General features: G+C 42.9%; 1 protein-coding gene across 3 annotated transcripts in view; it reads left to right on the forward strand.

Moving 5' to 3' along the window:
* The window catches only part of LOC308092936 (myomegalin-like), a 71,197-nt gene that overhangs the window by 35,417 nt on the left and 8,995 nt on the right, over nt 1-26,785 (forward strand). For all 3 annotated transcript variants that reach the window (XM_080439092.1, XM_080439093.1, XM_080439094.1), the window contains exons 14-38: nt 353-532; nt 1,305-1,499; nt 2,629-2,817; nt 3,432-3,551; nt 4,238-4,321; nt 4,670-4,776; nt 5,279-5,424; nt 10,806-10,936; nt 11,326-11,519; nt 12,099-12,411; nt 13,634-13,832; nt 14,547-14,663; nt 15,192-15,526; nt 16,203-16,411; nt 16,784-16,901; nt 17,500-17,617; nt 17,990-18,044; nt 19,212-19,444; nt 20,242-20,352; nt 21,748-21,909; nt 22,502-22,762; nt 23,729-23,860; nt 24,291-24,407; nt 24,840-25,029; nt 26,044-26,165. In XM_080439092.1, coding sequence (XP_080295218.1) covers nt 353-532; nt 1,305-1,499; nt 2,629-2,817; nt 3,432-3,551; nt 4,238-4,321; nt 4,670-4,776; nt 5,279-5,424; nt 10,806-10,936; nt 11,326-11,519; nt 12,099-12,411; nt 13,634-13,832; nt 14,547-14,663; nt 15,192-15,526; nt 16,203-16,411; nt 16,784-16,901; nt 17,500-17,617; nt 17,990-18,044; nt 19,212-19,444; nt 20,242-20,352; nt 21,748-21,909; nt 22,502-22,762; nt 23,729-23,860; nt 24,291-24,407; nt 24,840-25,029; nt 26,044-26,165 — 4,138 coding nt within the window. The remainder of the gene's footprint in view (nt 1-352; nt 533-1,304; nt 1,500-2,628; nt 2,818-3,431; nt 3,552-4,237; nt 4,322-4,669; nt 4,777-5,278; nt 5,425-10,805; nt 10,937-11,325; nt 11,520-12,098; nt 12,412-13,633; nt 13,833-14,546; nt 14,664-15,191; nt 15,527-16,202; nt 16,412-16,783; nt 16,902-17,499; nt 17,618-17,989; nt 18,045-19,211; nt 19,445-20,241; nt 20,353-21,747; nt 21,910-22,501; nt 22,763-23,728; nt 23,861-24,290; nt 24,408-24,839; nt 25,030-26,043; nt 26,166-26,785) is intronic.

Consider the following 26,785-nt stretch of genomic DNA (forward strand, 5'->3'; position numbering starts at 1 on the left):
GTAAAAAAAGTATTTTTTTTAAATTTATTTATTTATTTAAATTTGACCCAAAGACCAAGGAGATATGATTTTTCGAAGATCTAGACTCCTATCCACTTCCTTGTTAACTTAAAACTTAAAAATTCTGTATCTCGGCTCCTGAGTACTTTTTTTTTTTCAATGAAAAATCTCTGGCAGTGGGCAAACGCGGCCAGAAATAATTCAGGCAGTGAATGAGTTAATATATATGATCAGTTTCAGACAGAAATATACAATGCTTCTGAGGACTTGTAGAGTGTAAAAATGGACCTCCACGGGTAGAGTTGTATATAATAATGATGGTGGTATTTTTCTGTATTCTTCTGGGTCCCAGAGTCTGGATTCTCTGGTGCGTGGTAAAGAGCTGCAGCTGGAGCAGGCTGCGGAGGCCTACAGGAACCTGCACTGGCTCAAACAGCAGAGCGAGGAGAAGGAGAGAACGGCGCTGAGGGAAAGGGACGCCGTTGTCAGCCAGCTGCAGGCTGCCCTGCAGACACGCAGCCAGGAGGCACAGGTAACACACAGACACTACTAGGGCTGTCACCATTACACATTTAAGTTGATTGTCACACAAATAATTGCGATTAAAGATTTAATTGTGCTTTTGGCATTGAACATTAGAACATAATGAATACAAATTTCATTTTATGTTTGCCTTTTAGGCTTCGTAAACAAACATTGCAAATATGTCCTTATATGACAAATAACTTAAATATGCAAAGATATGATTTCATACTTATATATAAAAAAAGCAGAAATAGCTTTGTGACGTGTTGTAAGCTTGTAGATCTGCTATTTATGTTATTACATATTCGAAAATGTATCAACATTTTCCAACATGGAAACGATTATGCAAAAATAACTGCAGGAGGCACAGGTAAAAGAGAGACGGAACAAGTGCGTCAAGCAAAGCACATTTTGTATTAAAAGGGAGTCATTCAAATCATTTTAAATTAAGAATCAGTTTGGTTGTATACTAATATTTATTTAATACAACATACAACACATTTAGGAGAATCATCAACACACATCAGCATGGCAAAGCAGCTCAAGGGGTACATGAGACAAAAAAGGTCGGCAACCACTGAAGAAACAGACAGTACAAAAGAGACAAAAAAAAAACATGTTATATGTTTTTGTTGTCGTGGCTGTGCATTGTTAGCCGTTTTCTATGACTTTCAAAGCTATGGTGACACAACAGGTGTGCTGACATATCCTTTTTTATCGTGTGTGTGTGTGTGTGTGTGTGTGTGTGTGTGTGTGTGTGTGTGTGCGCGCGCACGCAGGACGTGACTGCAGCGCTCCTGGCCAGGGTTCAGGCTGGTCCCACGGAGGTGGTTGAGGAGCTGAAGGCTCGCCTGGCCCTCAAGGAGAAGCTGTTCCAGGAGCTGCTGTCCGATCGCAGCCGCCAGTCCGGCGAGCACCAAGCACAGGTCCAGGACCTGCTCAACACCATCGGCTCCAAGGACCAGTACCTGCAGGTAAGAACACCCTGCATACTGACCTGGGACCTGTTTGAGTTTGTCCCATACTCTGATCAGTTTGTAGAACAGTACAACACTCTGTCTCTAGGGCTGAAACTAGTTGTTATGTTCCTAGCCATTTTTCTATTGATTCCTTTTTAGTTTAATCGGATAATTGAGAACCGCATATTTGTTGTGTATGTACGTAAAGTACATACACAACAGTACATACACAACAGTATATAAAATAATATTTATATTCTGTAACTGACAAAATCAATTAGACTTATTGACCACTTAAGCCCTATTTTCTAGTTAGTCATACAATGTTTTTTATTTTAACATATTTTTTATTGAGGGATTTTATCACTGCTTACAGGATAAGGATAAACGGTGATAAAGAAACTCTTCAAGTTTTCTGAAATAAAACAAACAAACGCACAGGACAAAGACAAACCCTCCCACCCAACCCTCTCCCAAAAAAGTACATTGACAGTAAATGAAAAGGTGCAATGAAGAGGGCAAGTGGAAAAAAGGAGAGGAAAAAAAGACAAAAAGGAAAAAACTAAACACAAAAACAAAACACCAGCCAAAAGAGTATCAGAGTAGATGACGTGACAGCATATATGTGATACGCTTGTTGGTCCAATATATTGTACATAATGAAAAGGCACAGAGAACGCTTAACCCACACCGCTCTCAAGCACTTGAGGGGCCACCTCCAGCACGGGCTCCATCACAGGAGACCGACCACCTATCCAACAGAGGCGGCCGTATTTTCAGGAAGACGTGATCTTTTTTGTTGATTGCATACCGAATTCTCTCCATGTGTAGCACATTGCCCAAGTCTGTAAGCCACTGCTGGAACAGAGGGCTAGGTTCAGATTTCCATTGTTGCAAAATTAGACAAAAATAGAAAGACATTCTGAGACGATTTGTTTTAGTCATACAATGGTGTTAAGCAAAAATAGTGATCGGTTTATTTTGTATAAACGATCAAATCGATTAGTTTGATTAACTGTGGTACCCCTACTCTGCCCCCCTCTCTCTCTCTCCATCCCTCTCTCTCTCGCTCCCTCTCTCTCTCTCTCTCTCCCCCCCTGTGTGTGTGTGTGTGTGTCTCTCTCCCTCTCTCTCTCTCCCCCAGGACTGCTCTGATAGGCTGGCCCAGGTGATTGACGAGCGGACGGGCCAACTGCAGGAGCTCCGCAGACAGCTGTCCTCCACGGAGCATGAGCTGGGCGATGTGAGACGGGAGAAGGAGCAGCAGAGGGAGGCGGGAGGAGAGACAGAACTTCTGAGGAGCCGACTGAAGGAGAAGGAGGCCTTCATCAAGGTTCCTACTCACTCCCTCACTCACCACCTTAAGTGTCCTATCTCCTCCTTACACAAGTGCACACGCACTAACACACAGTGGTGTAAAGTAACTAAGTACATTTACTCAATTGCTGTACAATTTTGAGGTACTTTACCTTTACTGGAGTATTTCCCATTTTCAGTATTTTTACTGCACTACACCTCAGAGGCAAATATTGTACTTTTACTCCACTACAATTATTTGAAAACTTTAGTTACTTTGTTGTAGATTTTGATTATTATTACAAAACATACATTAACCAGTTCAGCCCAATTAAACTTTGGCTAATCTTTTGAAAATAGCTGATCTACAAGCTCACAACGCGTCGCTGTGAGCTTGTAGATCAGTTATTTTCAAAAGATTTTAATACATTTTATACATTATTATGATACCTTATGTAACGGGACATTCTGCATAGTGAGTACTTTTTACTTTTGGTACTTTAAGTATATTTTGATGCCAATACTTTTCTACTTTTACTCAAGTAAATTTTGAATTCCGGACTTTTACTTTTAACAGAGTATTTCTACATTGCAGTATTGCTACTTTTACTCAAGTGAAAAATGTGAGTACTTTTTTCCACCACTGTCCAGGAGCTGGTGCAGGGCCAGGAGGAGGAGTCCATGGACTCCTCCTGCAGAGAGGGGGAGCCGGAGGTGCAGGCCCTGCAGGAGGAACTGTGCCTGGTGCTGAAGAAGGAGAGGGACGCTCAGGTACGCAACACAATAGATATATAAGTGTAGATACTTACGTCATTGACTGCTGCTGTTCATTTGAGTGATGAGCCGTGCCACCTAATTCATATATGTATGCTCTATGTGTGTCTATTGAAGCATAGTTAAAGCCATCATAACTCAACCGATTTTCAAGCGGTTTGGTTCTTTACAAATGTCAGACATGTAGTAGGATAGTTGGTTAAATAAAAAATGTGGGTTTTCATTCAAAAATACCTTGGTTATAAAACAGATTATTGTTATTTTTGTCTTGGGTATATACAACTTGCAGTAGAGTTATGGCAAGCTATCTTACGTAATATGGGGCAGTGTTGATGAGCGGCCCAGCGGTTAATGAGGAGTCTATGTGTTTACTATTTATGTCTATTTGTGTCCCGGTAGCTCAGTTGGGTAGCTACTACTGATTATTTGTGAATTAATCACATTTTAATCAAATTACATTTATTACAATTAAGGGATATTACATTTTGGAACAAACTATCACAAAACGTATGATGAATCCACACAATATAGGTATATCAAATGAAATGCTATATAAAATATCGTTCATTAATGGACGAGTTAGACAAAAGACTATAGCAGCAGTCCTAAAGTCTTTGGACTCGACTCTAATCTGATCCACACATGGAAACATGCTCATCCATTGTTTATATCTCACTCTACAGAAAGAGCTGTGTGCCGTACGCGTGACTTTGGCGCAGGTTCAGCAACAGGCCAAGCAATCTGCCTCTGAAGACACCGAACACCAAGTAGGATGGAGCTTCATCCTCTTCCGTCTGCACTGCAATCTCCTGACTGTTGATTTAGCTCAGAGAGAGAGTAACGCTAGAAGCTGTATGCCTCCGCCAACCAGTTGCACTTTACATCCATGTCTAAGTAATGAAGACTTTGAAGACATTTTATATATTTCGCTTACAGGCAACCCCAAAAACATAGTGACTCTGGCCACGGTACCCTTCTCTCAGAGTTAGATTAACACTCACTCAGGTTTTTGCTGTGCAGAGGAGCGCCAGATAGGATGACAATTCAGACGTTCATCACAGCTGCGATTTGCCATCTCACCCGTCCTCCTTGTTTCTGTCATCACTTTAACCCAGTGTGTGCTGGAGCAGATCGTATCCAAGTACCACCAGCTGAACGACGCCCTGAGGGCAGAGAAGAGGCTGTACCAGAGCCTCACCCACATCCACACCAGAGGAGACAGGTAAGTGACGCCTCGCAGAGCTCTTCAGATAACCACTCCTTCCGAGATTGTCTGTATTAAATCAGGTTTACGGTTTGCACTTTGACTTTATAGGAGAGTTTCAACACCTTAACCCTATTCATTTATTTCATTTATTTATGTGGTTTGTTTGTTTATGTACTAGAGACAATGCACATCAATCAACATTTCAGTTTTCACATCGTTATACCAGAGTTAGCTAAGAGCAAATGTTCATCTGTTGTCCCTGAGCAGGTTATTAAAAATTGGTGAGCTGTAAGGTATCAATTTAAAACAATACAACTAAACAAGTACAAAGGACAAAACAATTACAAGTGCAATGTAAAGAAAAATGACAACACTGAAACTTGAGATGATAATTATCCATTATTGCCAGTTTGGTTTGCTTCCAGCCATCTCCTAAAGTTTGAATTTGAAAGTAAACTTAATTGGTGCTAACCTTACCCCAACCTTACTCCCCTCGTTCTCCACCCCCACAACGCAGCGGCTCAGAGAAGACCCAGGCCCTGCACACCGAACTAGATTCCGTTCAGGCGCTCCGTGGCCAGCTCGAGGAGGTCCTGGCCAGGACCCGTGACATGGCCGTGGCGCTGGAGAAGGCGGCACAGAGGCGGCCCGATGATTTTGGAGGTGGGGAAGGGCAGGTGTCCGGGGGGCTCCAGGGCTGTGTAAACTAACCTGCTGTCTAAGGACGGTACCACTGGCACTTTTTATTTATGTGAGCGGACAGGGGTCTGTCCATGCCGAATGCCAGTTTCGTTTGCTTTCATACACCAGTACATTAAAACAATCAGTGTTAATTTATCCGTTTGCTCCTTATGCCCCATAGTCACGTCTAACTCTGAGAGTGTACAAATGTCTAAAATAACACTGAGGGTTTTACTGTGTGTGTGTAACATTGTTGACTTGGTCTCTCTCTCCAGAGACTTATTACTGATCAGATGAGCTTTTTATTGAGCTTTGAGATAAGAAAAGAAAAGCAAAACAAAATGTTATTGAAATAGGACTGACATTCAGCATTTTAGGCAACTTTGTCCAGACGGCACTAATAGCACTGCTCACAAGTGGAGCATGATGCCTGTTCACAAGTATACTGCTGTATGATGTGGCAACGTGCTAGCCAGATATTAATTTATTAATATATTCTTCAGTGGAGTGTTTTGTGGACGTGTTTTTTTATATTGTGACTGCCTGCGTATTGCTTTGCAGTGCGACTGTTCTGTATTGCCATTTTTTAATTTATTATTATGTATCGTGTTCCCGCCATTTGTGTCACTCTTCTGCCTTGGTGTCACAGTGACATTTTTGTGGTGTGGATGACCTCAAGCTCATTGCCTTATAGTGAAATGTCTCACCTTTCATCTTTTTATTTTTAATACCATCTTTGTGTACACACATAACCCTGGCCCATGAAAAGTTGAGAGAAAAAAAGATGGCCAATTAGAATGCTGCTAATCAATACAATTTGCGCTTTTTTATCCATATATAGTTATTATATAACCTAAGCCTTTTTCCTGCTTTGCACTACTTACTGGTTTGGTCTGAAAGACAATGCATGGACAATGGAGTGAACCATATGAGATACGGTGCAATATGCGATTTAAATAAGTACTGTAACATCATGGTAGAGTAGGGCAGCTTTAGTGTGTGCTGGTGTAAAGCCTAATATCGTCACTGTCTGGCTGAAAACCTTTTATCTCCATATTTTTACTTTATCTGTTTTTTTGTGAATTAACACCCTACTTCAGTGGTTCTCAACCAGTGGTCCGGGGACCACCATTTGGTCCTTGAGGAGGTTCCAGGGGGTCCCCAGCAAAAGGTGTTAATACATTTTCACCCCTTCGTCCATATTGTATACGTTGGCTATTCAAAAATAGCAGATATACAAGCTCGCAGCGTGGCACGAAAAATCTTGAAAGTGTTTTTTAACACAAATCTTCTCTTCTGGGGGTCTCTGGCACAAAACATTGTCAGATGGGGGTCCGCGGCCAAATGTATATCAATTTAGGGGTCCTTGGCATGAAAAAGGTTGAAAACCACTGCCCTACTTGATCATACTACAGCGTCACACAAAACTATCAAAAGTAGCAGATCTGCAAGCTCAGTTTGAGCTTGTCAATCTGCTACTTTTGCAAAAACAAACATTTTGGATCCTGAAAAGTAACAGTTTTGGACATAATGAGGTTTCCAGGGGACAGAGACGATATACTCTGTTGTACGACGGTGTCTCTCACCGTCAAGAAGTTGAGTTCTTGACGGCCTAGTGACACCGTCGTGTGACGGAGTGTGAAATTAAGCTTAAGTGTGCCGAGGCATGTTGAAATCTAGTTCAGCTTTGTATCGTGGTAAGTTCAAATGGTAATGGTTTAGATGCTTTGCATTAGGAGCCCTGCTACATGTGAATGATAGAAATAGCTTGTTCCCAAATAACTATTAGGTAAGTTTACAGAACAGACATTTTATTTTTTATTTGTGCCCTGATTTCTCCTCTAGCCTTGAAGATGGTCGCCTCTTTGAAACATTCTTTTTTTTTGTATTATAAATGCAACAGAAATAAAAACGTGCTGGCTTTTTTTGTCAAAAGCACTTTTGTTATGGATTTCTCTTTCTCATTGATTAGTGGGATGATAATATCCCTAACCGTTGATCACCCCAGTTGTTCCTTATTGTACTGCCCCGCCCTCTTCTCTTCTTCCCAAAGACCAAACAGAAATGTGTTTTAAAACATCCTTAAGCCTGATTTATATACTTTATATAGTTGTGCGCTGGTTTCACACGCTGAAAATAGATCTTAATTTACAAGCTTATACAGTTGTATAAGATGTGCTAGTTTCAGCGTGCGACACACCACGTACGACAAAGTATAAACCAAGCCTTAGCCTTCAGAGTAGGAACAGCCATCTTGTCCCCCCAGCCCCGTCACAAGTCTCCTTCCCTCCCACCTTGTCCCCAAAAGCCCACCTTTCATAACCACCACCACCACTTAAAATTTCATGAAATATGGTATTGGTATTAGTACATAATCTGCTGATTATTCAGCTTAACCCATTTAGACCGGGAACGCATCCGTGTCATTTTTAGATTTCTTTGGCTATTAAAAAATGTCACAGATGTGTTCCTGGACTTAATGGGTTAACTAAATGTTGAGCCTATTTTATGCTCCGTAGTACGACGGAGTAGCATGGCCGACAAGAAGCGATTTTCAAGCTACGGGGGGAGGGGGAGGGCGGGGTGGGTGGCTGTAGCTGAGTGGGTAGAGAGGCCGTCTGGGAATTGGAGAAGATCACCGGTTTGACCCCTTGGGTCACCCAGTCGGTCTTAAGTGTCGAAGTGTAAGACACTTAACCCCTAACAGCTGCTGGCTGAAGCTGTAAAAGCATATTTCCCCTCACCCAGGGACCAGAAAGTACTCCCTTCCTGCAAGTTGGCTTGAAAATCTGTTCCTTTCGGCAAGCAACGACATCATGCAGTGGAGTACCAATTAAGCCTTAGTCTCCATAGTCACCTTCTCCATGATGGAGTCAGGTTCCACCACCTATCTCCAGACTTGTATAATATGCAGTCGTTACACATCCAAACAAGTGTTTCCCTCATGTCCTTTCTACGTCATGCATGAGATTCTAGCATGGTGTTTTCCTACTGTTTGCATGGCTACGTTGACGTTATGTGTTGGTTATGAATTCACAAATGCAAATAGAGCCCTGAACCATGTCAAAACACAGCTCCGCCTCCTAATGTGGACTATTCATCGGTGCGAAAGGTTTGTAAAAACAAAAGCACAACCAGTGGTGGAAAAAGTACGCACATGTTTTACTTAAAGGTAGGGTAAGTGATATTTTTGGGTTAAAACTAAAAGTATTTTGTTAAAAGGTTAAATCACTATATTCTGATAGTAATCATTGCTATAGAGTGTTTGTTCAGTAACAGGAGTTTCCCCGTCTCTCCAGCTCTTTAATAAACAGAAAATACATTTTCTGGTAGGTGTCAAAATCTCAGCCAATCAGGAGAAAGTACCCATTTTTAAGCTTCATTTTTATAGTCTTCCAGTTCCAATTTTGCCTGCTCATTTCTTAGTGTCATCACTTCCAATTTCACTTGTTTAATCTATATCCTGATTGAGTTCTCTATCCTGATTGGATAAAATTGGAAATGAAACTGAAACGAAAATGCATTTTCTGTTTTATAAAGAGCTGGAGAGACATGGAGACTCCTTATATGGACAGGACACTCTATAGTAACGAGCACTATCAGAACATAGACCCATTTTGCAATTATTTGAATAATTGCAAATCACTTAACCTACCTTTAAGTAAAAGTATCAATACTGCAATGTAGAAATACTCTGTTACAAGTAAAAGTCCGGAATTCAAAATATACAGTAAAAGTACAAAAGTATTGGTATCAAAATGTACTTGAAGTAAAAGTGCTCATTGGGCATAATGTCCCATTTCACAAGTTCAAAATGTGTAAAAAAATCTTTTGAAAATAGCTGATCTACAAGCTCAATGCGTCTCATCAAATGCATGATAGTCTACTACCCAATATATTATACAAGACATACTGTACAGCAACATACAGGCCCCTTCTAAATATAACCACACTAGGGTGCTATGGTATGTAAACAAGACCCCATATCCAGTGTGTTTATATTACACTTATTCACTTTCAACCTGGCGTCTCCATTTTGGGCATGTCATTAGAATGTCAGAAATGGTAAAAAGAAAAATACCTCAAATAGCCGATCTACAAGTTCACAGCACGTCATGATGCAATGTGTTGTGAGCTAGTATAACGGCTATTTTTGCTAGTACTGTATCCACAAGTTTCCTAGGGAATTATGGGCATCACTTCCTGTCGTCAGTCTGTCCAGAATGACTGACAACAGGAAGTCATGCCCATAATTCCCTCAATGCCCCATGTGACACTGGAAACTTGTGGATATAGGGCTTAAGTGGTAAATGAGTTCCAGCAATAATACCACATTGTTCTAGCCATACTAGTCTCTACTAGTTCCTCTGTTGAACTTTCCTATCATGTCACTGCAGACGTATATCTTTTGGGTACATTAAAACATTATTCTAAGTAGAAAGCATATAAAGCTGTAATTGTGATGTGTGGCCTTTTCATGATTACAAATCTATAGCATTCTGAAGTCCCAGTAATGTAATTGCTAACAATGCAGTATGCCCATATAAGTGTGCGTGTGCGTGCACGCACCACATCTGCAGTCCCATTGTGGAAAATATTTGCCCCTTCATAACCTGCCAGTCAAATTGCACTGAGCCTGTGCTTCCTGGCTGGTCCAGTGTGTGTGTGTGCGTGTGTGTGTGTGTGTGTGTGTGTGTGTGTGTGTGTGTGTGCGCGCGCACACACAGCATACTGTAATTGTCTGTTTATAACTTTTCACGTTAACAGTTATAATTCTCGCAACGAGTGTGTTAGGTAACAGCTGCTGGATACTCATAATTTCCAAACAGATGTTGTCGTGTGTGTGTGTGTGTGTGTGTGTGTGTGTGTGTGTGTGCGTGCGTGCGTTTAGACATTACACTTGTCTCAGCCGCAAGCATTCGGCTCCTCCTGCCTTGTGCTTTATGCACAGTAAAATCCAGATTGTTTATTTAACTCTGAAAGTGTAAATGGACTTGTATGTGTAGTGGAATGGAATCTCAGAATACACACACACACACACACACACACACACACACACGCACACAAACTTACACTCACACTCACTCATACAGGGCTGTGTTTTTGGCTGGCTGGCAGCTCGTGACATAACATTTCCTTTCTGTTCGTCCCATGACTTCAGAAGAGGTGATTCAGTCGACCAATAGGAAAGGGATGAGGCAGAGGGAAAGCATAGGGAAGAGTTGAGAGGAGAAAGCAAGTGGAAGACAGACAGTGAAGCACGTCGTACAAAGAACAGTATGGTGTTGGGGGAGTAAAATAAAACAAAGCCAAAGAGAGAGGCTGTTTTGTCCTGACTCTGGGCGCTGTCGTTGTTTCTTCAGAGCTCAGCACGGAGGAAGACGTCGAGGAGGATGAGGAGGGAGACGATGAAGAGGGCAGCAGTGACGAGTTCACCGACAGCATCGAGGACGATGGCGTCAAAGTGACAGCTCGGAGTCTGGTGTCCGTTCAGGTAAACATCCTCCTTTGTCATGTCACCGTACAGTTCATTTAACTCAGAGATTGGTTTGGTTACGTTTTTACCATCTCAAAGACACAAATGGAAAATGTTTACTGTGTACTGGGTTCAAGTGGACAGTTTCTTATCTCAAATGTCACTTCTATTTCACTTTCTACAAACACAAAAACACAGGCTCTGTCTAACCCTGTGTTTATAATAATAAAAACTAATAATAATAATAATAAAGTGTCATGTCACAAAAGTGCAACGTTTTTGAGTTTGAAACCTCTCTCTCTCTCTCTCTCTCTCCCTTCCTTCCTTCACTGTCATCACATCTAAATGAGCCAAAACGTTTTAATAAAAATCTTATGATCGTGTCATGAACGTCTCTTTGTGTGCAGTCCCCTGAGACGACCCACGGACACATGGGTTTCTCTGGAGGACGGGGGACGGCAGCACGGTCCCAGGAGGACGCGGGGACGCAGTTGGACGCGCTGCAGCTCGAGGAGGCAGAGAGGACCCTTAAGAGGGAGGAGCTTGAAGAGATGAGGTCCCAACTGGAGAGAGATGGATACAGCTCCCTGGCTCAGATGAGGTACGGCTATACTCTCTGGACGTTTATAGGTGCAATAGACCATTGGTTCTCAAAGTGGGGCCCGGGGGTCCCCAGCAAAATTAGTTAATAAAGCATCAATTATTTTAACCCCTTTATCCATATTTTATACTTTGGCTATTCAAAAATAGCAGATATACAAGCTCTATGAGCGAGATATACAAGCGCTATGAGCTTGTAGATCTGCTATTTTTTGAAAAATCGTGAACATTTGTGCAAATCTTTGAATATATAAAAAAACTCAAATCTTTGCTTCTGGGGGTCTCTGGAACAAAATATTTTGAGATGGGGGGGCCGCGGCCAAATACATATCATGTTGGGGGTCCTTGACATGAAAAAGTTTGAGAACCACTGCAATAGACAACATACAGCCCTGAAAAATGTGCCACTCTCAATACCTCTGTTGCATAAGGATCCTTACTTCCCTGAGTCAGCCCTGAGGCCTAATGCATAAGAAACTGGGGGTCCTTGAAATGAAAAAAAAAAAAGGTTGAGAATCACTGATCTAAAAGCTTTTGTTGATGCTAATGTTGCTTTCTTTTGTCTCTCTTCTGCGTAAAGGAGCGAGTTGCTGAGCCTGCAGCGGGAGAACCAGGCCCTGCGAGAGAGCCTAGGTAGACCGGGGGGTCCGGGGGGTCTGGGACTACAACAACAAGAGGAGGAGGCGGAGGAGATAGAGGAAATAGAAGTAGAAGAAGATGAGGAAGATTATGCGGAAGAGGAAGAGGAGGGAACCCCACCGGCGGCGGTGGGCAAGCGTGGCCCACCATGTGTGAAGCTGAGAGAGGGGCGGGGCAAGAGGCAATGCACTCGACCCCACTCCCTAGATCTGGGGACATTACTGTCCCACCGCCAGCCCCAGCACAGCGACAAGGTGACAGCATTTACAGCTCCATTTCAAGGACCATACCAATATCAATTTACAGTTTGGTTTACATTGTATATCATACATACCCATAGTACCCATTTATTGAATCAATTATTTATTTTTTCCCCCGTCAATTTGCCCGTCAATCTTTTCTCGATCCTTCATGAGACTTTTCAAATGAAACCACATTTACATTGACTGCCAGAGTTTTTTCAGAACAGTCTGTAGCCTCTGCCAGGGTTTTGAACGATTTTGGTACCTTTTCGCATAGCCACAGAATATTTTTCTCCAGTATGATTGATCCCCAGATGGTTTCTAATCACAGATGAGATTCAGGTGTGGTTTCACAAATGTCAACGAGGTCATTATGACCTTGTTGTCATGTGTTGTTTGATGTTTGAAAATAGCTCAAAACCAGTAGTTTCAAACCAAAAAACATTGTGAATTGTTTGTCCGTTTCAATTTTAACATTGAAGTGGATGGAGCAGCAAATCTTTGGAAATTGTTATCTCCTTATTCGTTTGGAATATCGAAAAGGTGTCAATAGTAAATAATTAGAGACATTTTTTTTTTCAGGACGTTTTTAAACGTCTTTGGCAGGCAATAGCTGAATCCCCAAAGACGTTTATAAACGTCTTTGGCAGTTAATGTGTTAACGCATTGCCTGCCAAGGACGTATATATGCGTCCTTTTTAAAAAATCATGTTTTCAGTGATTATGCTAGAGGGTTAACAACAAGGGTTGAAAACTAGCCATATTCAACTGCCGATAACAACAAAATGAACGATCGCTGTAAAACTATTTTGTTCTGGTGGATAGACGAGACCCTCCCCCTCCCCCCAGACAGCCTTTGTTTACATCGGTGTGCACATCGTGGCTTCCCTATAGCATTCTGTAATTGGATTTATGAGTATTTGATTCCATTTATTTCAGTATGGTATAAACTTGCAGAAACTTAAAACTGCTTCAGATAGCCTACAGTAGATAATCTAACACAGTGAATTTGTGGCTTCATGTTTTGTCACCTAAAGTTATGTTATTGTTGTTTCATGCCTTTAAAAGCAGCAGCGTCACATAATAATAACCTAATGCCAGAGTAGCATACATACAGTTTAGTGTACTTACTGTCTCTCTCTTGCTCTGCATGTTTATTGTAATTGATTACATTTGTATTTGGTGCACGAGTGGGGTGCCTGTCCTCGTTGCTAAATCAACTCTGTTGTCACAGGAAGGGGAGGACCCTGCGGAGGCGACGGGGGGCTTCTGGCAGCACGTGGAGGAGGGTCTGCGTGAGCAGGCGTGCGGGCTGCGCACCGACCTGGCGCTGTGCCGGCAGGAGAACAGGGAGCTGCAGGAGAGGCTGATGGTGTCAGAAGCCACCGTGCACGCTCAGGCCGAACAGCTCAACGACTACAGAGACCTGCTCAGTGAGTCACGCAGGAACACAACACAGAAATGTGTGTGGAGACTGGGGAGTTATCAATTGGCATAACGACCAAATTTGGGAGTGTAAAAAAGCAAAAATAAAAAGCAATGCACACACACAGGAAATGTCGAGCATGACAACAAACTGTCTATTAGTGAAATCCCCAGTGTTTATTGATCAATTTTGTCTTTATTTCTGTGAGTTACAAATAGATAAATGATTACTGCAGATTTTACTGTGTACTAGCTTGTGAACACACTGACGCGCACGAGCGCACACACACACACGCACACACACACGCACACACGCACACACACATTTGAAATATTTATTTATGTCCACATAATAAGAAGTACAGGATGTACAAAGGACATAAACACTGCCAGTGCAGTCAGATAAAGGGAAAACAGCCAGTTACAAAGTGCATGTAAAGCAGAGCATTGTTGCATACCAAACAAAAGATGGCATACTTGTCGAACACAGCGGACAACAATCATGGGTAAAGGAAACAACGCCTCCTCCAAATTGAGCGGCTTCCTATAATAGCTGACATTGAGCAGTACCTTGCTAATTGTTTAGCCACACACACACACTGTACCTGCACCGCAAATAGAAAATAATAAAAATCTCTCTCTCTCTCTCTCTCTCTCTCTCTCTCTCTCTCTCTCTCTCTCTCTCTCTCTCTCTCTCTCTCTCTCTGTCTCTCTCTCTCCAGGTGAGACAGCGGTGCAGCAGGCTAACAAGCAGGTGCAGGTGGACCTGCAGGATCTGGGCTATGAGACGTGTGGACGCAGTGAGAACGAGGCGGAGAGAGAAGACGCCAGCAGCCCAGGTGACTGACTGACCAGCGCACTGTAAAACACAAAAACAAAACGAGTGCAAAAGTGGACCTGTTAACTCATTCACTGCCAGAATAAATACATAAATAAATCATCCACTGGCAGTGATTTTTCTTCTTACCTTTTCAAGTAGCCACAGAATATTTATCTCCAGTATGATCGATCCCCTGATCGTTGCTGATCACAGGGTTTCACTGTGCTTCCGCAAAAAAGAAAGAAATGTCATTACGACCCCCCGTTCGCTTGTTATAGGCCGTTGAAAATAGCACGTCTTGTCAAAAATACATAGTAAAACACATTTTTGTACTTTTACTTTTGGTACTTCAATTACGTTTTGGATACCAATACTTTTGTACTTTTACTCAAGTGATCTTTGAATTCCGGACTTTTACTTGTAACAGAGTATTTCTACATTGCAGTATTGATACTTTTACTTAAGTAAAAATTTGTAGTACTTTTCCCACCACTGAATATGAATCACGTCATCAATATCCTTTTTGATCCTTTCCTCCGTTCTTTAGAGTTCGACGACCTGGAGATGTGCACGTCGCTGTCCAATCCCCAGGACTACGAGGGCGGGGGAGGGGGAGGTGGAGGCTGGTACCAGGAAGACCAGAGTCAGGTGGAGGGCTCTTATGATCTGGAGGAGGAGGAGGAAGAAGAGGAGGACGAGGAGTTGGAGGAGGAGGAGGAGGAGGAGCAGGAAGAAGGAGCGGCCTCTCTCCAGAACGTGGTGCGTGACCTGCGCTCCCAGCTCAGCCGCTGTCACAAGGTGATCCGCGGACTGCAGCTGCGCATCCGATCCCTCTCTGCCACCAGCGACTACGCCTCCAGTCTGGAGCGAACCCCGCGCAAGGTATAGCACACAGGGGACTCATCAGTTAAAGGGATAGTTCACCCAAAACAAAATATTTTTTTATATCAATTAGTCACCCTATGGAGACTTGAATTCATGGATATTTTTTTGTTTGTTCCTAAGCCAATAATTTGATGACCAGCGAACCGGTAAGCAACGGTTCCGGTAGGAGATACAAAGGAGACTCATTGTGTCTCCTACCGGAACCGCTGCCGGTCATCAGATTATTGACTTAGTAATGCGACAAAAACAAAAAAATGTCCATGAATTCCAGTCTCCATGGGGTGACTAATCGATAGGAAAAAAAAGTCATTTTGGGGGTGAACTATCCCTTTAATCTATTAATTGATTACATTTTGACACCAATACTTTTGTACCTATACTCAAGTACATTTTGAATTCCTGACTTTTACTTGTAACAGAGTATTTCTACATTGCAGTATTTATACTTTTACTTAACTAAAAAATTTGAGTACTTTTTTCACTACTGGTAGCTAGCTACTTATTTTGAAAATGAACTAGTAGCTTAGCTAGCTACATTTTTAAATTAGCCTGCCCAAAACTTATAGGCTATTATTATTATATTATATTCTGTAATATTACTGTATAGACATTTTAGTTCATGAGCATAAAAAGTGACAGTATCAGTATCGTTGTGTCTTGGTTGGTCTTCCAGGTGAACTGGGCCTTTGAGCCGGCGTCTCCGGCGCCCAGCGGCGTGGAGGAGGATGAGGGCTGGATGTCTGACAGCCTGGCCACTCGCACGGAGCCCAAATCTAACCGAGAGCTCCGGGAGCTGGTGTCACGGGTGACATCACTGGAGGCCCAGCTGAAGCTACAGGGCAAAGGCCTGGCGGAGGAAGGGAAATGTGCCACCTGGCCAGGGTGAGTGGAGTTACAAATTACAATTAAGCAGACAACTCTCTCTTACCCAGTGCGACTTACAAGCGTGAAATAAGAGTAAATGGCATGCACCCTTGTCAACAAAGAGCAGTGTAAATAGTCAGTAGAGTGGGAAAAGAACAATGTACTGTTGTTCAAAGAATCTACGATACTGGGTCTATAGTCAGTGAAATTATTATGTCAAGCTTCCTCAATTGTGTGGGCAACAATGCAATAATACAACAAAAGTCAACAGACATTTTTCGTCATAGTTTTAGTCGACGAAATCATCACTGTTGTGCTGTGTGAAATGCGTCTTCGGGACCTCATATGTCCCCTTCTATAATAGATGTCCTCTTCCTCCCTTCCTCACAGGAAGTACAACACGCTGATCCAGGCCCAGGCTCGAGAGCTGTCCCACCTGAGACAGAGGATGAGGGAGGGCAGGGGAGTGTGTCACATCCTCACACAGCACCTGGGTGACACCACCAAGGTACCGTGGCTCATGTATATACTCTGTGTGATGAACAGCTGATCTACAAGCTCACAATGCATCGCATTGCGACGATTGGCTATTTTTGCCACGTGACACCTTTGCATGATGGAAGTACATATATATCTCACGGTTTACTTTTTGTAACTTTGATCAGCTATTTATCAATTCACAGCCTACATATTCACACATCTTACTCAAAACTCATCGTTTACGCATTTATATGCAGTGTTTACATTTCAATTACATTCATATCTCATAGTATTTCAAATGAATAGTCTAAATCAGTGGTTCTCAAACTTCTACATTTCAAGGACCCCCCCTTAACTCTGACAGTTAAGGGGGGGAACCAAACGGACCCTAACGGCCCAACGGGTCCGTTTGGTTCCATTTGTATACTGTCAGAGTTACAGACCTGTAAGGGTCGATGTAGACGCCCCTAAAGGAACCCTGAGAGTCCCTGAAATCCACTTTTAGAACCACTGGTCTAAGTGATCTCATGCTGGGGAAAGAACGCGTAAAGAATAGGCTTGCAGTGTTGCAGGTGTTTTTGTGGTTGGCGTCTTTATAACCCACTCGACTCCTCCTCGTGTGACAGGCCTTTGAGGAGCTGCTGCGTGCCAACGACATCGACTACTACATGGGACAGAGCTTCAGGGAGCAGCTGGCACAGAGCACGGCCCTGGCACAGAGAGTGGGCACCAAGATCAGCGGACGTAAGGAAACACTTTTTCCCTTTGAATCTCAACTAGCCAGCTTAAAGGGCTGTGTCCACACCAAGAGCGATAGATATAATGATAAGATATGTAGCTTAAAAAAAACTATTCTAACTCAAGTGAATGGCGGAGTTCACACCATACAGCAACAGTGGTGAACGATATCGTCGAGTGATTTGATGAATGGTAGAAACACTGACTTCCAGTGAAATCCATCCAAATTTACTAGCCGTCATGTTCAACGCATCGCTCGCGTTCAACATGTTTACAGGTTAAGGTTATTCATCAGTGTGACTGGATGCTCACATCAGTATCGTTATAATTGTCTTCGTTTTCCGCTCGTTGAACCTGTCTCTCGTCTGTCCTACGCAGGAGATCGTGCTGAGGTCCACGATGATAAGACGGGCCACGAGCTGCTCGCTCTACGGTGGGTTGGCCTCTTGATGATGAGTGTTTGTCGTGTGTGTATTATTGTCTTAGTTGAGCAGAGGCCTCTTATGTGTCTTTAACAGGCTCAGTGACTGCAGGACGGTCCTGCATTAAGACCCTTTGATGAATAGGAGTCTCCTGAATGTTTGACCACTTTGTGTACAGGGAATATTAGCGGATATTCTATTATTTTAAAGATTTACAGGAGTTTCCGAAAACAAATTGAGCCAGAAACCTGCACAGAATCTAGTCTAGCCTGCATCTATTTTCACTCTACTTCAGCCAGACGTGACTCAAAAGCAGGTCAGGTCCCGGTGCATTTCAGGAGTCACGCTTCATTTCTGGGCTTGACAGGAGGTCCGAGGGGCTTAGGACATAGCCCCGCTGTGTGGAAGGCCATGTTTTCTAAGAACAGTCGTGTGTACCGGGCCTCTCTGTGGTCTTTCTCTATCACTAGGCAGACTGGTGTTTTTATAAACCTGTTGGAGAGAGAGACCGGGGGGTTTCGTGTTTCGGCAGCTCAAAGCGCAAAGAAGAAAGCTTGTTAAGCCATTAGTCATAGATGAACTATTGAATTCTGTCTCAGAAGTTCTCACCTTTGAGAAAAGGGGTCATTCACATAGCCATTAAAAAGGGGCATTAACCCTTTAAGTCCGGGAGAAGCAAGTGTCATTTTTTGATTTGACCTATGAAGCATTATTTTACACTTTGGCTATTCAAAAATAGCAGATCTACAAGCTCATAGCGAGCTTGTAGATCTGCTATTTTTGAGAAATCGTGAAAATTTGTGCAAATCTTAGAATATATATTTTTTAAAGCAAACAATCAAATCTTGGCTTCTGGGGGATCCCTGGAACAAAATATTTTGAGATGGGGGTCCGCGGCCAAATACATATACATTTTGGGGTCCTTGACGTGAAAAAGATTGAGAACCACTGACATAGTAACATAAGTTTTTTTAAAAAAACAGTTAGGATTTAGAAGACATTTTGTAGAATCGGCCTCAGGTCTTAATGGGTTAACAAAGGGGGCAGCCAGCAATCTGGAAAAAGGGAGGCATTCAGTATTTTCCGCAAGAAAAACAGAGCTTAGAGCTAAACACAAATCCAATTTATGGGTCATAATTAATAATTTCCTGTGTGTGTGTGTGTGTGTTGGGATGCAGGCTGAGCAAGGAGCTCCAGCAGAAGGATAAGATCATTGAATCCCTCCACACCAAGCTGCAACAGCGTCCGGAGACCCCCTCCAGTTGCCACGCCCTCTCCGAGACCACCGACCAATCGGACAGGACCTCCATGGTGTCCGACGAGTGCCGCACCCACGAGGACCTGGACCTCTGCTCCGATCTGGACGCGGCCAGCGAATACGCCGAGCCGGGCCACGGGTCAGAACAAGAAGGTATTGTGAAGAAGACTGCTTCGTTCATCTGTTCGCTTCCTCATGTAACAGGATTTCTGCAGATGCTTAAAATCTTAAATTGACGTATGTAAAGATAAGGCCTTAATTTATTTATTTTGCTCACGTTGTGTTTGTGCATTTTTTGTTATTGATAACTACTACTTAAACGAGTAGTTCACCCAAAAGAATACTTATTTTCTATCAATTACACACGCCATGAAGCATTGATTTCATGGAGATTTCTTTGTTTTTGTCGCATTCCTAAGCCAATAATTTGATTACCGGTGGAAAGATGCTAATTTACAATTTTTTTTGTAGACTGTTTGAGTGTCCTATTGGAGAGACCGCCGGTCATCAAATTATTGGTTTAGGAATGCGACAAAAACTAAAAAATCTCCATGAATTCAATTCTTCATGGGGTGTGTAATTGATAGAAAATAAGCATTTATTTTGGGTGAACTACTCCTTTAAACCCTATGTACTTACTTCGAATCCTTGAACGACAGCTATGTTATTTTTGTGAATTTATAATTGCTGCACTAAATCCCTTCCCTGGAAATAGTCGATCTACACAAACAAAAATGTCAGCAAATGTCCCCCCCAGAATATGGGTGCTAGGGTTGCAGTGCTTACATTTAATCCTGAGCGGCATTAAAAAAGTCATCAAACACTCTTAAATCTATCTTGGGCTAAACCTGCAGAAATCCTGTTTAAGCTCCTCCTCGCTCCTCTCCTTGCGGAGTGACCGTTTCCATCCCTTTCATCTTCCGTTTCCCCTCTTCATCCTCTCCTTCCAGTCTATCGCTCTATCCCTCCTCCTCCACCACTCCGTGGACTCAAGTCCTCCACCAGCTGTCCCAATATGCTCTCCTCCAATCCTGTGGGTTTGACCAATCAGACTCTCAGAGGTAACGGGACACACAGATGTCTACAGTTTAGGGTTTGCCACTGTGTGGAGATCTTCCAAACGATTAATAAACGCATGACCACACCGATAAAAAACAGTAACAATGGATGTGCATGCACACAGCCTGCTTCGTGCAGTCTGCTTTGAATAACTTCATTACTGCCGATCTACAAGCTCACAACGCGTCGCATCACGACGCGCTGTGAGCTTGTAGATCTACTATTTTCAAACATTTTAGTACTCAAACTTTTGGTACTTTAAGTACATTTTGATGCCAATACTTTTGTACTTTTACTCAAGTAACATTTTGAACACAGGCCTTTTACATGTAACAGAGTATTTCTACATTGCAGTATCGATATTTTTACTCAAGTAAAACATTTGAGTACTTTTTCCACCACTGGTAGACAGACAGGATAGTGAGCCATGATACAACCATGTTGTCACAAACAAGAAATAAGCAGCAAGGTTGAGAACACATTGTCTACAGATTGTTGTGAAGTAAATAAGGCACTCGACTTCAAATAAGCTGTTGTCATGCATGTCACAGACTCTGAGATCAATAACCCCCTGAAGGAAGAGCCTATGATATTGCAATAACATAGCATTGAACGCATAAGAAAAGATACACAGATATAACATCATACAATCCACAGAATCATACATTTAACATAGAGAAGACCTAGATGCCACAAGTAGGGATGGGACGATACTCGCTATTATCGTTTATCGTGATAAAAAACGCTCACAATAATCCTATCGCAGAGATTAATTTATCGTGAAATGCACCTTTGCCGAGCTGCATATCTGGTACCACTTCCTCTAGAATTGGTAAAACGCACCTGTAAATAACGTACTTGATACAGTCTTTTTTCACTCTCTAAATCTCTTTGCCAAAAATAGACGATCTACAAGCTCACAATGCATCTTGTAGATCTGCTATTTTTGGCAAATGTTCCAACCCAGACTATGCGGTTCAGGTGGTTAACAAAAGTGGCATTTTAAGAATTTTAATCATACTTTGATTATCGCGACAATATCGTAAATCGCTATTATTTTGGTCACAATAATCCTGACATGAAATTTTCTTATCGTCCCATCCCTAGCCACACTGGCAGGCTACAGAAGTGGGTGCTGTGACCAAAATGCTGTGCATGCAGTATGAAGAGTGAACAGTGTTCTGCTTAAAAAGACCACCTAATGAACCGTTAAGATTGGGGGCGTGTGTGTTAGCTTGTTTAGCGAATGAGAATGAAGAAAGATTGAGCGTGGGGAACCGCTTGACCGCCGTGCCTGCCTGAACTATCGCGATGCGCAATCACAGTTCATCGGTTCAAATTCCTTTCCATGACCTTCCTCATCCTTTTCCATCCTCTCACCCTCCTCCTCCATGCAGCCCGCCTCTCTGGTCCCGTCTCCTGCTCCCTTCCCGGCCCGTTGGGGCCTGACCCCTGGGGCCCGCATGTCACCTGGGAGCCCCCGCCCAGGGCCCTGTCTGTAGCGGCTATCGGCCAGGAGTTGGATTCGCTGCATAGACAGATGAATCAGCAGCATAGGGGTGAGGGGCCCGGGGACAACTTGTACACACAAAGTACTTATGGGTTAATTTCTTACGCCCCCAGAGTCATTTACTGTAGTGTGTACATGCACAGGGTGTGCTGGGGTTTCTGAGTTGTGATTTAACACCAAGCCAAGGTTATTACAGTTGACTAAAACTAACAATTATGCAAACTAGAAAAACATTATCAGGAGTTTGTTTTTGTGTTTTTATTTCATAAGCCCAGTATTTTGGGTGATTATGAAATATATCTTCAAATACTTTTAACTGTGAATTGTGTTTTTATTACACAATACTTCTTCTGACCTTTTTATATCTCGCCCCTAACAAATACCCCATGTAAACAAATATCACTAAAACTATGAAAAAACTAGAACCAAGCTTTTTCAAAAACTAAAAAACTAAAACTAGCAAAAAACACTAGACTGAAATTAAAACAAATGAAAAAAGGACGTGACTCATGAGCTTGACAGTGAAAGAGGGGTGTAGTATAGATTGTAAATTCAAACGTTTCCACGAGCGTGTTCTGTCATATCTCCTAACTACTAACATCTGTTTATTTTAACTAACATCTGTTTGTTTGTGGTTTCAGGCTTCGTGGCGTCCCGCAAGGCTATGTCTGCCATCTCGCTCGGCGGCCACCACCAGCACGACCTCTCCCCCTACGGCCAGCTATCCCATCATGCCTTCCAGCCGTACCAGCTGGGCGTCGTGCCCGAATGCGGGCAGTCGCTGAAGTCCGACTCGGGTCTGGTGACAGGCGGCGGTGCACTCTGGGACATGGAGAACGGGGCTCAGCCGGTCCGTGGGTACATGGGATCGACGGGGCAAATATCAGTAAACAGCCATGGAGGTATGTCTGTCTCTGTGCTCTGCAATACCACTGCCATCTTTAGCCTGATTTATACTTCGGTGTATGACGGTGTCACATGCCGAAGATAGCAAGCTCACAAAGCGATGCGTTGTGAGCGTGTAGATCGGCTATTTTCTGTATAATGTACAGTAAGCATCAGGCTTTGTGGACCTTTGCCAATGTTAGAAATAAAATATTCTTAAACGGAACCCATTTGGTGCCTCTGGCTTTAAACACATCTTGGCAAAGTAACGTCATTCTCATTCTGAAGCAGCAGATCGGAAATGTTAAATTCACCAATGCAAGGCTCAGTTTCAATCTGTTCCAGCTTACTAAGAATTGCATTCATATAGCATCTACGTACATATTATTTAGAATAGTTTTGCTTAGTGGCATAAGGGCATGGAGAGAGATACAGAATTGCAATGTTATGTTCTGTAATATCCAGATTTTAAAACTGAGGTAAGGAGAATGGAGGGAGAAAACGTGGAGATGAATATAAAACATCCAAACAGCACCATACACAAATACCATTTTAGAACTTGTCCTATTATGAACTAGCCTGACATTAAAGTTTGAGTTTGGATGTTGTTTCCCCCATTTTGAGCCAGAGAGCACCAAGTATGGAACGCCATAGCCGTCCTTTTCTCAGTTTCTTCGGAGTATAAAGCATGTTCATAAAATGCGTGGTCAAAATAAGCTGAACAGGCGGTCACATGCAGTGTTGCCAGATTCTTTGAGAGAAACAAGCAACCAGGTCTAGGAAAACCAGCCCAAAAGAAGCGACTATGGGCCACATGAGCACTTTAACATATACATCAGCTATTTGAAAATAGCAGATCTACAAGCTCACGACGCGTCGCGATGCGACGCGTTGTGAGCTTGTAGGTCGGCTATTTTCAAATAAAATCTTGCGGGGAAATTATAATAAGCAGATCTGGCAACTCTGGTCACATGTCTCTCCAGGCATAGATCTGATAGAGGAACACCTCAGGGAGGTGAGGTGTCTGCGGCAGCGCCTGGAGGAGTCCATCAGGACCAATGAGAGACTGCGACAGCAACTGGAGGAGAGACTGGCCGTCACCGGGCGGGATGGAGGTAGGTCACACACTTATCCTGTTGTTGCTTATTTCCCAAAGTCACGTCTAACTCTGAGGGTGTACAATTGTAAACACATGGACCCGTAATAGTCTTATGCACAGATGAAATCCTCAGTGTTCGTTCATCCATTTTCTACCTTATTTCATATCTAACTCTGAGAGTATACAAACTCAGAGTTACAAATGGATAAGTTAACACTGATGATTTTACTGTGTGCTAGCTTGTGTACTGGCACACACACACACACACACACACACACACACACACACACACACACACACACACACACACACACACACACACACACACACACACACACACACACACACACACACACACACACACACTTTCCTTTTCTCATACAGAGTTGTAATATCAAACACGATAATTTCCACTGAGTACTGTTTGAATTGTTTCTCTATCTCAGGAGCGCCCACTAACATCTACATCCAGGGACTGGACACGGTCACTCAGCTGTCCAATGAGATCAGGGTCATGAAGGAGGAGAACTTGGCTCTACAGTCCCGCCTGCAGGCCAACTCAGGTACTGCGGTAAACAGCCATTTGGACTGAAATGAACCTGTCCTTGACTTACAATATGTGATCACTCAGTCAGTCAGTCAGTCAGTCAGTCAGTCACAGCCAAGCCTCGTGCACTGTCAAACAACATTCATGATAACTCATGTTTAAAAAAAAAGGAAAGAATTAAAGGAACCCATTTTCAACTTTAGCTTTATGATTGGTCCTCCCTGATGCTCATCATAAGATGGCACCATTTCCATCCACTCGCGCGGCAGGTTTCTGAACTGTCCACGGCCCACCTCTGAGACACAGAAATGGTACCATCATATAATGAGCATTAGTGAGGTTGAAAATGGGTGAAATGCTCCTTTTAAAAAACAATCTTACTCAGAACCATCACAGAGAAGTATAACCATCCCCGCTCTCCTCATGGTGACCTCCTCTCTCTCCTCAGACACGTGCGAGGAGGTGGCGCAGCTGAGGGAGGCGGTGCTGGCGGGGCGCGCCCGCCTGAAGCAGGCGGAGCTGGAGGCGGAGCAGTGGAAGGAGGAGCTGAGACGACTGCAGACGCACAGCCAGGAGCAAGGAGGGCAGATCCACACCCTGAGACAGGAACGGCAAGCCGGCCAGGAGAAGGGCAACAGGTGTGTGTGTGTGTGTGTGTCTGTCTGTCTGTCTGTGTGTGTGCGTGTGTGCGCGCGCACGTGCGCCAATTCTAGTACACAGTAAAATCCAAGGGATGCAAATTATCGATTAAATCATTAGTCGATAGTTGATCCATCTCATCAATCGATCATCGATGAATTGATAAGGGTGATTTTCCTGAGAAAATACTATTACTATTACAAACTACACAGTAGCACCTGAGACAGACAATGCTGAAACATTTTTGTCCTGAAAATACAGGTGCTTAAATGAACTAAATAACACAATTGCCCTTGTAAACTAATGCTACCTCAATCATTGTCAACTTCAAGATATTAACACATTCCCTGCCAGAGGGTTTTTTTTATTTTACTTCCCCCAGTGCCAGTGTTTAATTTTTTTTTACACAGGAGCCGAGATACAGGATTTTAAAGTAATAAGTTAACCAAGGAGTGAATGGAGCTAGAAATCTTTGGATCGTGATATCTCTGGTTCTGTGTGGATAAATTGAAAAAAAAAAAAGAAAACGGTTATACTCGTGGATGGGCCAGGATGGCAGTAAACGGGTGTATTTTTCATCAACGGTTATATTCGTGATTGGCAGGTAAAGTGTTAACCTACAGCATATTCCATGACAACACAGTGGAGAGCAGTAGAGGTTGAACCATTTGTGGATAATAATAACATTTTGAGCTGCTTAGATAATATGTAGCCTTTGTTTGTGATAATAATGAATGCCGGGAAAGGAGAACCGAGGCATGTTTAATTAATTGTTTAATTGATTAATTGAATTAAGTAAATTCTTAGCAATCAGTCGATAGTCGATTAATTGTTAACATCCCTGTCTCAGAGATAGATGTGACTCTGAGAAATAAGGAACAAAAGGATCAATAAACACTGAGGATTTTACTGTGTATGTAAGTTAAAAATGCAGTTGTCTTGCTCAACCTTTTATTTTGTGGAGGCTTTGCAGTGTTTGGTTGTTTCAGTGTTTTGTCCTCATGCGTCTCCAGGCTCCAACACGAGGCGTCTCTTCTCCAGCAGCAGCTGTGTGAGAGCAGGGATCTGATCCACTCCCTGCAGAGCGAACTGCACGTCTACGACCGCGTGTGTGCCGGAACCAAGGCCGACAAAGGTCAGTCTCCTCCCCCTCCTAACACTCATCTACTGTGGTTAATGAAATCACATCTGTAACGGGCAGTGGCGCAACGAGCCGACAGTGGGCCCCGACGCGGGGTGGTCACTGCGGGCCCTCAAAAACGCTACTAGAAGTGTGCATAGATTCACTTGGTTCGTGTCTGAATTCAGACCGAGGTTTTTGGCATTTTCAGCACCCTCTGCTGGACACATTTGCATTAAGTGACAGTAGATACAGACATAAATGTACACAGACAGACAGACAGACAGACAGACACATTACAATGACGGTGCATGTGCTTTGCACGGGTGTAAACTATTCAATGACACCAGAGTTTATATGGTTTGTATAGGTTAGAGTTAGATATGGAAAGATGTTTATATGTGTTTGGTACGCAGATTTTTCTTAGTTATTTTACATTTGTATCTATTGGTCACATTTTGGGCCAATAAGGAGTCAATCGAGCAATCAATCAATCAATCAAGCACAGGTGTACGATCTCAATTCCTATTCGAGCACTGTATTCAACAAATGGAAGCATTGCAAACTGTGTCATGAAGTTGCATCCTGCCTCAGAGCTACTGCACACACACACACACACACGCACACGCACGCGC

Source organism: Gymnoscopelus braueri (genome assembly GCF_963280865.1).
Source record: "Gymnoscopelus braueri genome assembly, chromosome: 10".
Lineage (NCBI taxonomy): Eukaryota > Metazoa > Chordata > Actinopteri > Myctophiformes > Myctophidae > Gymnoscopelus > Gymnoscopelus braueri.